A 16,073-nucleotide genomic window follows, 5' to 3' on the forward strand; every position below is an offset into this window, starting at 1 on the left:
GGTGCCAGGTGTGCGTATAGAAGGATGCCAGGAACAGTGGTTAGTATACTGGCGACGTCGGAGGGGAGGAGCGGGAGTAGACGTCACAGCATTTCTGTGTGTGTAAGTGATCTAGAGTTTTTTGCCTCTAGTTGCACAGGTGACATGCTGGAAGAAATTAGGTGAAACAGATTTAAGTTTTTTCTGCATAACAAAATCTCTGGCAACTAGGAGCGCCGCCTATGTATGAGCATCTTCTTGTTTGAGTATGGCACTATACAGCTCGTTGAGGTCAGTCTTAGTGCCAGCATCGGTTTATGGGGATGAATAGACAACTATGAAAAATATAGATGAAAACTCTCTTGGTAAATAATATGGTCTACAGCTTATTCTAACTCAGGGAAGCACAACCTCGAGACTTCCTTAATATTAGAGGTCACGGACCAGCTATTGTTAACAAAGCTTACCTGAAGTTGTCATTCTGTCCTGCCGACGTTTAGGAAAACCAGAGATGTACATTATATTGTCCTTGTTCAACCACAACTCAGAGGAACATAAGATTTTACAGTTCTTCAGTCTCAAATGGAGCTCCTCCAGTTTTTTTTCAACCAGCTGTTTGAGGAACTGGCTCTCACTACGCAACAGGTGATACCCGGTTCCTGGGGAGCTACCCTTTTGAATGTTTTCACTTCAACCTCAGATGTTACTAACCTGATTCAGTTTATCAAGAAGCTAATTATTAGCCTCACATCAAATATGCGTCTCCGATAGCTGCTGTTGTGTTTGGCTTTGAGTTTGAAATAAGATCCACGGAGACCATGAATGTTTAAAAAAATTATTTTTGCATATCGGGTCTGGGTGGGAAATGCCCGGGTCCATTTCGGAACAGGACCTCTAACTTCCATCATCAATAATTTATTATCATTGTTCAGATTATTCCAATTTAATCATAAAGTGTTTGATTTTAAATCAATTTGATTGAATGATTGATTGAGTACTAGGCCATTTGTGACTTGAGGGCTGTTAGGCGTTAATAGCCAAACTTGCTATCAGCGGCATTCATTTACAGAGCGCAGTTTTGTAGTGGTTACCGTGACTCAACAGTCACGTGGAATTTGACCCATGACCGCTGGTGCGGTGTTAATAGGGTTACCATTACATCCCTACACACACGCGGGTGCACACGCACACGCTCACACACAAAATAAATACATACTATATCATGTTTTATTACAATAACACATTCACATTTCTGCAAAGATACACTACATTTATATTTGAGTCATTTTAGTTATCCAGTCAGCTTAAGATAGCTAGGTGAAGCAACCACATCTCACTTAAATGTTATACTCACTTCGAAACCCACTAATGACCTTAGTTTTTCACTGAAAACAGCAGCACCCCAACATTGTCCCTAGTCAGCCCCAACCCCTAAACCCCCACCCCTCTCTGCTCTCCATTCTCCCTCTTCACATTCCTCAGCCTCCCTGACTTTGTTTTCAGCCTGCGTTTACTGGCAGTGACTCGGGCGGCTCAGCCCACACATAACGCAAAACAGATGTAGAAAGTGGAGCAACCAAAAGGTTGCTGAGGATATGTGTGGGGGCAGCTCAGACTGCCCTGTTCTATACTCAACAAAACAAATGAGTTAGTTTCTGTCTCCTTCAAGTATTTCACATTCACAGCTTAATCTTTAAACTGTGAAAGACATATGTTTTTTCAAACATTGCCTTTAATAATAATAATAACAATAACTTTATTTGAATAGCGCTTTCCAATACAGGTAACAAAATGCTTATCATCGTAAAATAATCAAATACAAGTACTAACAAAGACTGGAGGAAGGAGAATGAAAACATATGAAATATGCATCAATGCTTTAATGTAATATAATATATGTCAGTGTTTCTATCATGAAAGACAGTAAGGAGGCAGGTTATAATGTAGGTAGGCTTAATAGATTTAATAGAAATGATAATGAACAGAAGGTTAGGCAACACATACATACAGGATAGCTATAGCTAGGCCTATATTAAAATTTAGAAAAGCCTAATATTGCTCTCATGGTATGGATACAGATCATATAAATACTTTGGACTCCCGAGTGCTGCAGCGGTCTAAGGTACTGCATTGCAGTGCTAGAGGCTTCACTACAGACCCTGGTTCGTTCCCAGGCTGTGTCACAACCGGCCGTGATCGGCAGTCCCATACGGCGGTGCACAATTGTCCCAGCGTCGTCCGGGTTAAATAAAAATACAAAAAAAGCAAGTGCTATTTGCGAGTTAAAATTTCATGAGACATTTTTCACCGTTTACATTTCTGTTGGTGGCCCTCTCAAACGTATATTTTTGAAGTGCAAGAATACAGCATAGGATGGATAACATAAGGGTGTGAATCGTTTTAAGAGCTGTACAGTTTACGACCTATGTCCTACAGAACGACTTTCTGCCCACATCACGTTGCTGCGAAAATGACATCACCTTCCCACGAGGGGGCAGGCGTTCCTGCGTCGGGGGAGGAGCTATGGACCCGGCTGAATGGGCCAGTTCGTTTTGCATGGCCCGGTGACCCGGTTAACGGAGTTTTTAAAATGTTTAGATCATTCCATTGGTCCTTAAGTTAAATCGCCACTAACCCCGGGAACCGGGCCATGCAAAACGAGCTGTCCCATTCTTTCCAAGCCAACCTCTGTCCCCGCTTCCCGGAGCAGAGCAGACATAAAAACAACAAACACAGAGAGCAGTCAGTAGTAGCCTACATACTCCTCCTGGGTGTTCAGTTTGTCAAGGGCTTTTGTGAGAGAAAAAACAGGACGCCGTTTTACCCGCAAGACATGGGGGAAGACTACCACGGTGTAGGCTTCATATGACATTGTTGCTGTTGTAGTGATACCGACGGACGACACCAATGGTTTATCTAACGGGAGCTCAGTGCGAGGGACGCAGTATCAAGCTGAGTTCCCCTGATGTGATGTTCGATGCCAGCACCTGGAGGATACGCAACATCTGGGACGGGGTGAAACTAGAGGTCGCCGGGGATGCGAGCCCTGTTGTCTTGCATAGCTTCACCCAACTGGACCCTGACCTTCCGCAGTTGGAGGTAACGAAATAACTTATTTACTGCGCACTGTAGCCTTGTGTGCGGTTTTCAATGCGTTTGTTAACTGGTCTGTTATCCAAGCTACCACAAGTGATTGATGAAGGTTTATAGCCTAGGGGTTTGAGAGGATACGGGGTTGTGTTTTGTTGTTTACTTCTGCCTTAGTATCAATGACACAGTTATTGAAGTCCAATACGTTTAAGTGCGCATCAACATTAGTAGGCTATAGTTGTAATCCTTTTGAAATGCATCAACATAGTTTGAGTAGCCGTTTCTTTCCAGAAAAGTTCAACACACGTTGTGAAATCGATATGTTTTATTGATGAAGAACAAACATGTAACTGTTTATTATTTCTTAATATAGCCTGTTTTTATTTTATTTTGTATGTATCCTTTATTTGTACAGGGATCGAACATTGAGACACATGTCTGTTTAGCAAGTGAGCCCTTCAAACAACATAAGTACCATGATTTTAGTTTTTAGTACAACTAATTAGTTAACAATATATTGGTCCACAATGCATAGACACTGAACAAGAAAATCGTTATAGTCACTGTTATAATTTTACTAAAGAAATTGCTCAACAAGTCTATGCTGCTTATTAAATGAATACCAGTCATAAATAATCATCCATGAAATCCCTTTTGAGGACAAGGTTATATGAGTTGGAGCCATCATCAATTTGATTTTAATGTTTTAAAAACACTATTATTGTATGGAACAGACACAACACCCGTCACTAGTTGTTTTCCCCCCAAATGGTACAAGACAGCTTTTAAAACGAAGCCAGTGAACCAGTCACAATAATCGTTTCAATTGGATTTCAATACGTCACAGTGTTGACTGTTGTCCAAGCAGTATGTTTTCTACTTTCCAAATAACACACTGCCTCGCTGGTGATGTCAGTAATAGGCTATGTCCCTCAAACTCAACTCTGGACTTCGAAGCCAGTTCCACTGCATTTCTTCATTTTCCCCCTTGAATCAGGGACTGATTTTAGATGTGGGACACAACCTGTCTGGCAAGGTCGTGTTTCGGAGGACGTATGGCCCTCGACCTTCGCCTCTCCTGTGTCCATACGGGAGTTTCAGCGATGGGACAAGACTACCAATGGGACAAGACTACCAATGGGACAAGACTTTTATTTTTTTTTATTTATTTTACCTTTATTTAACCAGGCAAGTCAGTTAAGAACAAATTCTTATTTTCAATGACGGCCTGGGAACAGTGGGTTAACTGCCTGTTCAGGGGCAGAACGACAGATTTGTACCTTGTCAGCTCGGGGGTTTGAACTCGCAACCTTCCGGTTACTAGTCCAACGCTCTAACCACTAGGCTACCCTGCCGCCCCAGACTACCAATGGGACAAGACTACCAATGGGATAAGACTACCAATGGGACAAGACTACCAATGGGATATCACGAAATTGGGGAGAAAAAGTAAAAATTGGGGTAAAAGTAAAAAAAAATAAAAAAATATATATATATGTATGTATGTATGTATGTATGTATGTATGTATGTATGTATGTATGTATGTATATATATATATATATATATATATATATATATATATATATATATATATATGTATATGTGTGTGTGTAATTTACAGTACCAGTCCAAAGTTTGGACACACTTACTCAATACAGGGTTTTTCTTTCTGTTTACTATTTTTTTGCATTGTAGACAGTGAAGACATCAAAACTATGAAATAAACACATATGGAATCATGTAGTAACCAGAAAAGTGTTAAACAAATAAAAAAGATATGTTTTATATTCCAGATTCTTGCCTTAATGACATTTTTTGCACACCTTGGAATTCTCTCAACAAGCTTCATGAGGTAGTCTTGTTAGGTCATTTGTGCAGTTTCTTTCCTTCTTAGCGTTTGAGCCAATCAGTTGTGTTGTCACAAGGTCACAAGGTATACAGAATATAGCCCTATTTGGTAAAATACCAAGTCCATATGTAACAATATAACTTTAGACAGTCTCCTCGCCCATACCCGAGCGCGAACCAGGGACCCTCTGCACACATCAACAACAGTCACCCACGAAGCATCGTTATCCATCGCTCCACAAAAGCCACGGCCCTTGCAGAGCAAGGGGAACTACTACTTCAAGGTCTCAGAGCAAATTACGTCACCGATTGAAATGCTATTTATCGTGCACCACCGCTAACTAGCTAGCCGTTTCACATCCGTTACACATATTATGGCAAGAACAGCTCAAATAAGTAAAGAGTAACGACATTCCATCATTACTTTAATTTATGAAGGTCAGTCAATCCGGATAATTTCAAGAACTTTGAACGTTTCTTCAAGTGCAGTCGCAAAAACCATCAAGCGCTATGATGAAATTGGCTCTCATGAGGACCACCACAGGAAAGGTAGACCCAGAGTTCCCTCTGCGGTAGAGGATAAATTAATTTGAGTTACCAGACTCAGAAATAAATAAAAACCCAAATGATGTCAAGTAACAGACATCTCAACATCAACCGTTCAGAGGAGACTGTGTGAATCAGGCCTTCATGGTCAAATTGCTGCAAAGAAACCACTACTAAAGGACACCAATAATAATAAGAGACTTGCTTGGGCCAAGAAACACGAGCAATGAACATTAGACCGGTGGAAATCTGTCCTTTGGTCTGATGAGTCCAAATTTGAGATTTTTGGTTCCAACCACCGTGTCTTTGTGAGACGCAGAGTAGGTGAACAGATGATATCCGCATGTGTAGTTCCCATCGTGAAGCATGGAGGAGGAGGTGTGATGGTGTGGGGGTGTTTTGCTGGTGAGACTGTCTGTGATTTATTTAGAAGTCTAGGCACACTTAACCAGCATGGCAACCACAGCATTCTGCAGCGTTTCGCCATCCCATCTGGTTTGCGCTGTTTTTCAACAGGGCAATGACCCAACACACCTCCAGGCTGTGTATGGGCTATTTGACCAGGAAGGAGAGTGACAGAGTGCTGCATCAGATGACCTGGCCTCCACAATCACCTTACCGCAACCCAACTGAGATGGTTTGGGATGAGTTGGACCGCAGAGTGATGGAAAAGCAGCCAACATGTACTCAGCATATTTAGGAAATCCTTCAAGACTGTTGTAATAGCCTTCCAGAGTGTGCAAAGCTGTCATCAAGGCAAACGGTGGCTACTTTGAAGAATCTTGAATATAAAATATATTTTTATTTATTTAACATCATTCCATATGTTTTATTTCATAGTTTTGATGTCTTCACTATTATTTTACAATGTAAAAATAAAGAACCCTTGAATGAGGGTGTGTGGGCAGGGGATGTGGCTGTGTGTGCACTCTGTCGACAGCTGTGTGTGTGAGTCACTACATCTTTCTAATTCTCTCTCCTGGCTCCAAGGCGGCAATAAGATCAGGGGTTTTCTAAAGCTCAGACAGGTCAGACTGCCTCCAACCCACAGCCTCTCTGGTGTCCAATCTCAGTGTACGGGGTTGAAATCCTTCAACTCCACACTCTTCCCCTATTATAACCAATTAACTAAAATAACCAGAGAAAAAAACTGGATGGGTTTGGGAGAAGCAACATGTATTGAAGTAGTCTCATACTGAAATATATTTTATGTCTGTGGGGGAAATAATGCCTCTTAAATGACTGAAACGTTCCTGTACAGTAATGACCTTTTGTGAGTAGTGTGTGACTGTGAAGCGTGTCGTCCATCCATGGATCTTCGAAATCTTTGTTAGAATCATTTTCTTTGTTCAAGTCTTCTTCCTCGTGTAGTTCTGGAGGGGGGTCGGGGAGAGTTGGCTAGCTGAATAACTCCACTGCTGCTTGTCCTTTGGGAAAATAATGGCCTCAGCTGAATTTTACATCTGCTGTTTCATTGAGCAACAACTATACTTCCTCCACCCATACTGTACTGTACAAAATCAGAGGAAGCTTGAGCGAGAGCAACTGGCAAATTTCGTGCCAGGCTCTTAGTTATAGTGTGCTGGCAGAAGGAAACAGGTGTATCGTGTTCACTGACACACTCTGTAGCCATATCTTATGGCCCTAAATCATCAGCAAAACTTGGTCAAAGAGGAGAATAGAAAGTGACCACACTGATTACTCTCTGCTTGAAGTAGTCTGCGCATTAGGAATGGAGGTGTAGTAGTTTGGACTGAATATTACCTGAACGATAGGGAATTCAATTGAACCTTGAATACAGTATTTAGTCAGTAGTAGAGATGTAGGATCTTACCTGGACCTGTATTGGTGCAGCAAAATAATTCTGCAGCGTTAGGATTTTAACGTTTTGTCTATCTGTAGATATGCAGCAGTTTGCAGTAAAAATGAGATTAAGTCACATACACATGGTTAGCAGATGTTAATGTGAGTGTAGCGAAATGCTTGTGCTTCTAGTTCCGACAGTGCAGTAATATCTAACAATTCCACAACAACTACCTAATACACACACATCTAAAGGGATGGAATAAGAATATGTACATAAAAATATATGGATGAGCGATGACTGTGCAAGATGCAAGTCATCGCTCATCCATCATGTAAGATGCAATAGATGGTATAAAATACAGTATATGAGTAATATAAGATATGTAAACATTATTATTAAAGTGACTAGTGATCCATTTATTAAAGTGGCCAAGGATTTTGAATCTCTATGTAGGCACCAGCCTCTCTGTGTTAGTGATGGCTGTTTAACAGTCTGATAGCCTTGAGACTGAAAAACGGCTTCTGTCTCAGTCCCAGCTTTGATGCACCTGTACTGATCTCACCTTCTGGATGATAGCGGGGTAAACTCGGGTGGTTGTTGCCCTGGTTGTTGTCCTTGTCCTGGAGGGCAGGTAGTTTGCCCCCGGTGATGTGTTGTGCAGACTGCACCACCCTCTGGAGAGCCTTGTGGTTGTGGGCGGTGCAGTTGCTGTACCAGGCGGTGATACAGCCCAACAGGGTGCTATCAATTGTGCATCTGAAAAAGGTTTGGGAGAGTTTTGGGTGACAAGCTCTGTTGCTGTTGCTCCTTCTTCACCACACTGTCTGTGTGGGTGGACCATTTCAGTTTGTCCTTGATGTGTATGCCGAGGAACATAGTTGTTTTCCAATAAACTAACAGAATGGTTTTGAGTAGGCTACTCTAGATTCCATATGGACTCCGCTCGCACGCATTTCAGAACTGTTCAAGAATAAGACAGGTGTGTGTGCCCTGCCGGTAGTCAAGAATAAGACAGGTGTGTGTGCCCTGCGGGTAGCTGTAAACAAAGATACTGAATACACATTGCTTAAACAGATTAGATTTGATTGTAGTTTCCATTATACTATAATGATAATATTACAGACCATAGAGATCTTCACGGTAAAAACATTTTGTTCATCCAGCATTTCCCCCCCGTAGACACAGTGGGACGTAGGTCTCAGCCGGCTGACACATTCTTTCCACGGCCAACTTTCCCTCCAATAAACATAAATAGACCAAATCGAGAAGGAAAAAGAAGTGACCAGCCAGTCACTCTATTTGAGCAATTTATGTGTTCAACCTACTTTTCAGTACTTCTCAGTCTGCAAGAGATATAGTACTAGACCATAGTGTGTTGAAATGGTTTGCCTTGGCCTGTCAAGTACAGTTTAGTAGTTCATGGAAAGGGAAATATTAACACACATACAACAACATCCATGTCTCTCAGGTGCTTACTGTATACCATTATTTCGTAAACAGAAAAAAACACTAAACTGTGTCACACATAGCAGAGGTCTGTTAAGGCGTCTGCATGCTTCCTATCCGGAACAGTTAATGCATATATTATGACGACATTTTGTGATGTTTTGGTTTTTGGCAATGTTTTTTTCGACTGTACGTGCACACACAAACATTTCTCGAGGCAAGCCCAAGTTCGGAGCCGAAGTCTTCGCCCCTACGTCGGTCATTGGTCAACAGTAGGGATTCTTCAGTGAAGTGTTTGTTTTTTATTCAGCGATAGACAACTCATTTTCATTCACACTTTTTCACTTGAGAAATACTGCACCAAACATCTTAGTTAGATGTAAAATTACGCAACTAAGATCTCCTCTGCAAAAAAAATTAAATTATTGACAGATTTCTTAAGTTATCTTAGATTCATTCTGACTATTTTGAGGAAGTGTATACTGGCTACGGCGTCTCAAGATGGACAAACAGCACTTTTGCCGCTTTTTCATATTTTTCAGGCGAAGGTCTTTTAAGGGAGTATGCGAGTACACTGAAGCATGCAGAAGCCTTTAGCCCCCTGTCTCGATAACCATCCGTAGTCAATAGGTCTACATTATGTTTTGAAGAAATTAAAATGATTTTAGCCTTGGCTGAGTCCCTGTTTCTGAAATCCCAAACTGACAATATATAAATCTACTCTATATCTTCCTCTAAATGCAGAGGATGACACGAGGCTATCGAACAAGCATGGTGTTTGTCTCATGATTCCTGTTGATCAAGGTGGGGATCAATCCCCGAGCTGACAAGGTCAAAATCTGTCGTTCTGCCCCTGAACAAGGCAGTTAACCCACTGTTCCTAGGTCGTCATTGTAAATAAGAATTTGTTCTTAACTGACTTGCCTAGTTAAACAAAGGTAAAATATATGTTTTTTTAAAGGCACGGAGTGGCAAATTTTCAGCTTGGCATTTTGGGAATCTGCATGCGTGTATCGCCAATGCTGGTCACGTGCCTGGAGAGTGGCGGTACTGTGCCTTCATCTAATCCCTCCAACTCTTAATCCTGTTAGTTGATTAAGGCTAATCAGTCTTCTCACTCCAGGGCACTCGCCGCATACACACACCACTGCAAACCAAACACACAAGCTCCTCTTTGGCCTTCAAGAACCATCGAGAGAGCCAGCTTCTGCTGGGTGGCTTTTTCATGTTAGTATTATATTTTGTTTTCGTCTGCAAATTGACTGTGAGTTTGAGGCAAGAATTTCAGGCCGTTTATCTCATTTCTGTAAAATAGAACAGACATTTTCAAAGAATGGTTTGTTTGACGCATGCCTGTTTTATGTTTTCTTTGGTCCTCTAGAAAGCGGAGAATGTTACATTATGGCATTTCTGTCAAATTGAATGTCTCCCAACACTCACTTTATAGACCCTATTCGGCCTTTTCACTAGACATATAAATCCTCTCTGTGACCCTCAGTGAAAGTGAAGGCCCTCCCTTCCTACCACAGTCCTAATACCCTCATTGTGATTAGCTAACTTCTATGTCAGGTCCCCTCTTCTCTTCGATTTTAAAAGACAGGCCTCTCATACCCAATTCGTCTTACACCACTTTCTCATTGGGTTTAGCTCAAGACATTCTGAAGATACATTTTATCAGATGCTCTTAACTGCTCCCGTTAGTCGCTCTGGATAAGTGCCTTGCTCAAGGGCACATTGATTAGATTTTTCACCTAGTTGGCTTGAGGATTTGAACCAACAACCTTTTGGTTACTGGCCCATTGCTCTTAACCACTAAGCTACCTGCACACTCACTCTCCACGCCTGTCTTGAGGCCATAAAAGCAGATGGTGTTCAACTTCAGGCCCAGTTTTAGCTTTGATACCTCTGGAGATGTATTGATCCTCGACTGTCTGTATTCAGTGTTTTCCTGGAAACCCAATACCTGCCTTCTCCCATCTGATAGTGTGTGAGTGGTTGTGTAATCGTAGGATATTGAGCCAGTCTGGGTTTGAGAGAGGCTTCCCCAGAATCCTGTAAACACTCTGTCTCCACGTGTCTGTTTCCTTCTACCTACATTCTCCATCAGTCCCTCTCTTAATCTCTCCTCCCTCTCTTTTCATCCATTTTCCTCCCTCGTTCTCCATGTCCCTCCCTCTTTCTGCCCTTCCTTTTAACCTTCCACTAGGAAATTCAATTAAGATGCTCCCAGCGAAGGCTATCAGATCGATTCCACTCATCTACAGTTGATGATGTCATGCATCCAGCACTACTACTTAATTCCTTGTTATCCTCTGGCCATAAACAATAACATGATGTTCTTCTAGGTCACAGCACTAAAGCGAAACGTATTTACGTGATTAGACGCCAAAGAGTCCGGGTCGTTAAAATGGCTCAGGGAATGCAGGGCGAGCCGAACTTCACTGTTCAAAACACTGGATGAGATTACTCTGCTGTTGGGTTAGAACGGTTGAAAAAGATTTTGAATACCTCAAAAGAAATTCAGGATAAGGCTTTAGTTTCAGAAAGATTCAAAGCGTTATTGAATGTCTTTTAAGGTTCTGCTTTTATTATAAATGCTACGTCATTCTTCTTATGGTCAGGTCAGCTTTCTGTCATTTCTGTATTGCTTTGATATTTTCAGTTTGAAACTCCTGTGTTAGCTCTTGCAGATGAGAAAAATAACACTGTTGTTAAGCCTGTTCTAGTATGTTCTATAGGTCATGCCTATAGATAAGGACCCAAACAGCTGAATGTAGTTGTTACCTTATCCTTAGGTCATAGGATCAGGGAGTTAATGGATTGCATATCACAACACATTGACAACATTACATCTTTTTCTAGGTCATATAAAGAAAAGGGAACATCTCTGGTTTTGGCTGGTAGTTTTGGTTTTGTGCTGTGGTGGAAAAATTGTCATACTTGAGTAAAAGTATAGATACCTTTTTAATAGAAAGCTCCTCAAGTAAAAGTGAAAGTCAACTGGTAAAATACTACTTGATTAAAAGTCTAAAAGTATTTGGTTTTAAATATACTTTAGTATCAAAAGTAAATGTAATTGCTAAAGTATACCTAAATATCAGAAGTAAATGTATAAATCATTTAAAATTCCTTATATTAAGCAAAGCACAGTACTTTACACCACTGGTTTTGTGTGTATTCAATGTCGAGTTCTCTCCGATCAGAGGCCTATAGTTCAGACATGACAAACCAAAGCAGAGTCTGCCCGGCACGGAGTCTGATAGACACAGAGCTCCTTGTGTTGTCGTCACGGCATTGTTGTATTATCGATTGAGAGAACACTGAACAGCATTGAATGACAAAAAGGGCTGGACAATAGAAGGGACAGTGATTTAGAGTTGGGAGCGAGAGAGAGAGGGGGGATTGATTTAGGGCAGTGAAAAGGAGTGAACGGGAGTGCTGCTATAGAGGAAAGGAGATGTGAGAGCAGGGTTTGAAGAGGGCAGAATTGCAGAGGGATGTGAATGGAGGCCATATTGTGGTGACAGGGCTCTCTAAAGGGAGACTGAGGCTCAAGCAGTACAGTACTACAGCTGCACATCTGGACCCCATCAGGCCTAGTTCTTTATCTCCCTGTTGTCCCTTTAAACGTCCACCCCCACAGAGCTCTGGCAGCCAGAGCTAGGTGTTGATTTACGGCCATTGAGAGAACATAATCATTTCAAAAACAAGTTTACGTTACGCTCGATCTGATTATCAGCCGGAAAAGATGACTCTTAAGTCTGGGGGAATTTACGGAACAGGGACAAAATATTTGCTAGCAATATGAAAATGTAAAATAAAGATTGGTCAACCCTGTGGTACCCCTTTTCCCCCTTAGTTACTTCCAGTCCTCATTCCTCTCCTCCATATTGTCATAGTAAAGTGCGACAGTGTTATTCTTACAGATTCCTGCACAGAGGAATGTGTGTGTCTGACCCAAAACAGAAGACGCAGGCTAGCAGCACACAGTGTTGTCTCCAATATTATCCTATTATCTTACACCTTCCCAGTCATAGCCACAGCAATGAAGGAACTTGACCTTCTTCACCGACACCAAACAAAGGAGGGTGAAACACAAAGACCCAACCTTGGGCTTGCTCCGGTTAGATATCCAATGGCCAGTCTGTGCTGTTTTAAAGGGAGTTCACTTCTGGTGATAGCATTACTCCTCCATGCTAACACTGCTCTAATAAATTGTTTTTGCGTGGGTGTCTTGCAGACAGACTCGCTCCTTTGGTCAGCTACAGATTGACAGTATCAATCCTTTCAAACCTAACTCCCACTGCTAAGAAGACTGATGGTGCCTTTTGGGTGAAATAAATACAGAGAGGATTTTCAGAGAGCCCAACTTTTCAGGTCTCTGTAAGCAAATGGGCACTAACACCCTCTTTTATTTATTCTACATTGCTGAAGTATTGATTTGGAATATTGCGTGCCAAATTATTTTAACTAGCCCAAAATACATAAATGAGGACAAAACAAGAGTTGTCATAACAGACTGAATTAGATGAGTTTCTGCTTTGCTCAGTCCTCCCCTGGTTTGCGTAGGTGTCCACCTGATGTTTCATGTGCTGACTCTCACTGCTCTGTTAAAACCAGCAGCAACGTGCCAGAACATACCAGGCCAGATATCCTGCTCCAACTTCGGACCAAAGCACACATTTATTTAATTGTAGGGTAATCATTTCCTTAGGAGATGAAGGGCTAGTGTGTGAGATGGAAAATGAAAAGAGAGTTAAACCCTGTGACCCTTTGTTACCGTAGTACAGGATACATGCGTTTAGTATGTTCCCTCACAAAATAACAGTTTATAATATATATATATATATATATATATATGCATATGCATCCAGCACTACTTCTTATATATATATATATATATGGGTGTTAAAGCTATGAGCCTAGGGTCCTCACAGGACTTTAGAGATGTCACAGCAGACGCTACCGGCATTAGCCACCAGCATTAGCCCTTTGCCAAAGAACTTCCCCTCTCTATCGCTCTCCTTACTCTCTCTCTGGCCTTCTCCTCCACATATCCTCTGTAGCATTCTCTAAAACCAAGAATTGATTCCATTAATGATACTTTGCCCACCCATACTGTACATTCTACACGTACCTGGATGGATAGTAGAAGGAGTGTCCTTATTATAACCACATTAATACATTATAAACTGACGGGGTTCGATCCCTGAATGCTGATTGGCTGACAGCCGTGGTATATCAGACCGTATACCATGGGTATGACAAACATGTATTTTTACTGCTCTAATTATGTTGGTAACCAGTTTTTAATAGCAATAAGGTGTTTGTGTTATATTGCCAATATACCACAGCCTAGGGGCGTTGCGACGTACCTAAGAATAGCCCTTAGCCGTGGTATATTGGAAATATACCACACCCCCTTGGACCTTAGCTTAATTATAGCAACCATAAAGTAATCCTGAGAGACTTGGCTGAATGAGAAAAGGAGAGAGGAGGGATTGAATGTGGCAGCCGTGGAGGGACTGAAGGCAAGATATAAACAATCGCCCGGGCCGATCAGAGATCTAAGTGGCACATGATATCATCGCTTCACTTCAGGGGCCATCAGGGTTCGCGAGAAGGGGGGTAGAGAGTGACTGTTGGCCACTGAGACATCAGTCTCTGGCAGGGAGGGCTGTTCTGTCCCCGACATACACCCCCTTGTTTGGTTTTTGGTTCAGTCCATTCGTAGGTTGGGTGTAAGTGTAGTAATGTTAGGGTGATGTTGGCAAGAGGCATTCCAAAAATGTGTCCCAAAATGCAATCCCTAACCTTAAGTTAGGATGAAGTTAGCCAGCTAACTTAGATAAATGTTCAGATATACTGTAGCTCTTGATAGTTTTCTGGTTCATTAATAAAAGCACAACTTTCATATTGTTTTTTGTTGGGAGTGTTGAGTCAGTTATAGCATCCCAAAATATGAAGTTATTTCACAAAAGGAAAGTTAGGGCCAATGAATTGATTCTGTGTTGTGACATACCCCAAAGGACAGAGTATGTGGCTCTAAAATAAATACATACAGGGCCTTCGGAAAGTATTCAAACCTCTTGCCTTTTTCCACATTATGTTAGGTTAGGTCAGAGCAAAAACCAAGTCATGAGTGAGAAGGAATTGTCTGTGGAGCTCAGAGACATGATTGTGTCGAGGCACAGATCTGGGTAAGGCTACCAAAATATTTCTGGGGCATTTGAAGGTCCCCAAGAGCACAGTGACCTCCATCATTCTTAAATGGTAGAAGTTTGGAACCGCCAAGACTCTTCCTAGAGCTGGCCGCCTGGCCAAACTGAGAAATTGGGGGAGAAGGGCCTTGGTCAGGAGGTGACCAAGAACCCATTGGTCACTCTGACAGAGCTCAAGAGTTCCTCTGTGGAGATGGAAGAACCTTTCAGAAGGACAACCATCTCTGCAGCACTCCACAAATCAGGCCTTTATGGTAGAGTGGCCAGATGGATGCCACTCCTCAGTAAAAGGCACATGACAGCCTGGAGTTTGCCAAAAGGCACCTATAGATTCTCAGACCATGAGAAACAAGATTCTCTGATGAAACCAAGATTGAATACTTTGACCTGAATGCCAAGCATCACTACTGGAGGAAACCTTAAAATCCAATAACATTTTATTGGTCACATACACATGGTTAGCAGATGTTATTGCGAGTGTAGCAAAATACTTGTAGACCTGGCACCATCCCTACGGTGAAGCATGGTGGTGGCAGCATCATGCTGTGGGGATGTTTTTCTGCATCCGGGACTGGGAGACTAGCCAGGATCGAGGCAAAGATGAACAGAGCAATGTACTCGATTAAAAACCTGCTCCAGAGCGCTCAGGACCTCAGACTGAGGCAAAGGTTCACCTTCCAACAGGACAATGACCCTAAGCACACAGCCAAGACAACGCAAGAGTGGCTTCGGGACAAGTCTCTGAATGTCCTTGAGTGGCACAGCCCGGACTTGAACCAGATCGAACATCTCTGTAGAGACCTGGAAATAGCCGTGCAGCGACACTCCCCATCCAATCTGACAGAGCTTGAGAGGATCTGCAGAGAAGAATGGGAGAAACTCCCCAAATACAGGTGTGCCAAGCTTGTAGCATCATACCCAAGAAGACTCTATGCTGTAATCGCTGAGTAAAGGGTCTGAATCCTTATATAAATGTGATATTTTAGTTTTTTATAATTTTGCAATAATTTCTTAATGTGTTTTTGCTTCATCGTTATGGGTTATTGTGTGTAGATTGATGAGGGGAAAAAAAAAGTTTTAGAATAAGGCTGTAACGTAACAAAATAGGGAAAAAGTCAAGGGGTCTGAATACTTT

General features: G+C 41.9%; 1 protein-coding gene across 4 annotated transcripts in view; it reads left to right on the forward strand.

Moving 5' to 3' along the window:
• LOC110523253 (ral guanine nucleotide dissociation stimulator) overlaps nucleotides 1-16,073 on the forward strand; it is an 80,877-nt gene that overhangs the window by 24,122 nt on the left and 40,682 nt on the right. The window contains exon 1 of one of the 4 annotated variants that reach the window (XM_036976847.1): nucleotides 10-102. The exons of 1 other annotated variant lie outside the window; for it this stretch is intronic. In XM_036976847.1, the coding sequence (XP_036832742.1) occupies nucleotides 25-102 (78 nt within the window). In that variant the 5' untranslated portion in view covers nucleotides 10-24. Of the gene's footprint in view, nucleotides 1-9; nucleotides 103-2,551; nucleotides 3,079-16,073 lie in introns of those variants that run through there. 2 more of the 4 variants (XM_036976845.1, XM_036976846.1) reach the window with 2 other exon arrangements.

This window comes from Oncorhynchus mykiss, chromosome 5 (assembly GCF_013265735.2).
Source record: "Oncorhynchus mykiss isolate Arlee chromosome 5, USDA_OmykA_1.1, whole genome shotgun sequence".
In the NCBI taxonomy this organism is placed as follows: Eukaryota; Metazoa; Chordata; class Actinopteri; order Salmoniformes; family Salmonidae; genus Oncorhynchus; species Oncorhynchus mykiss.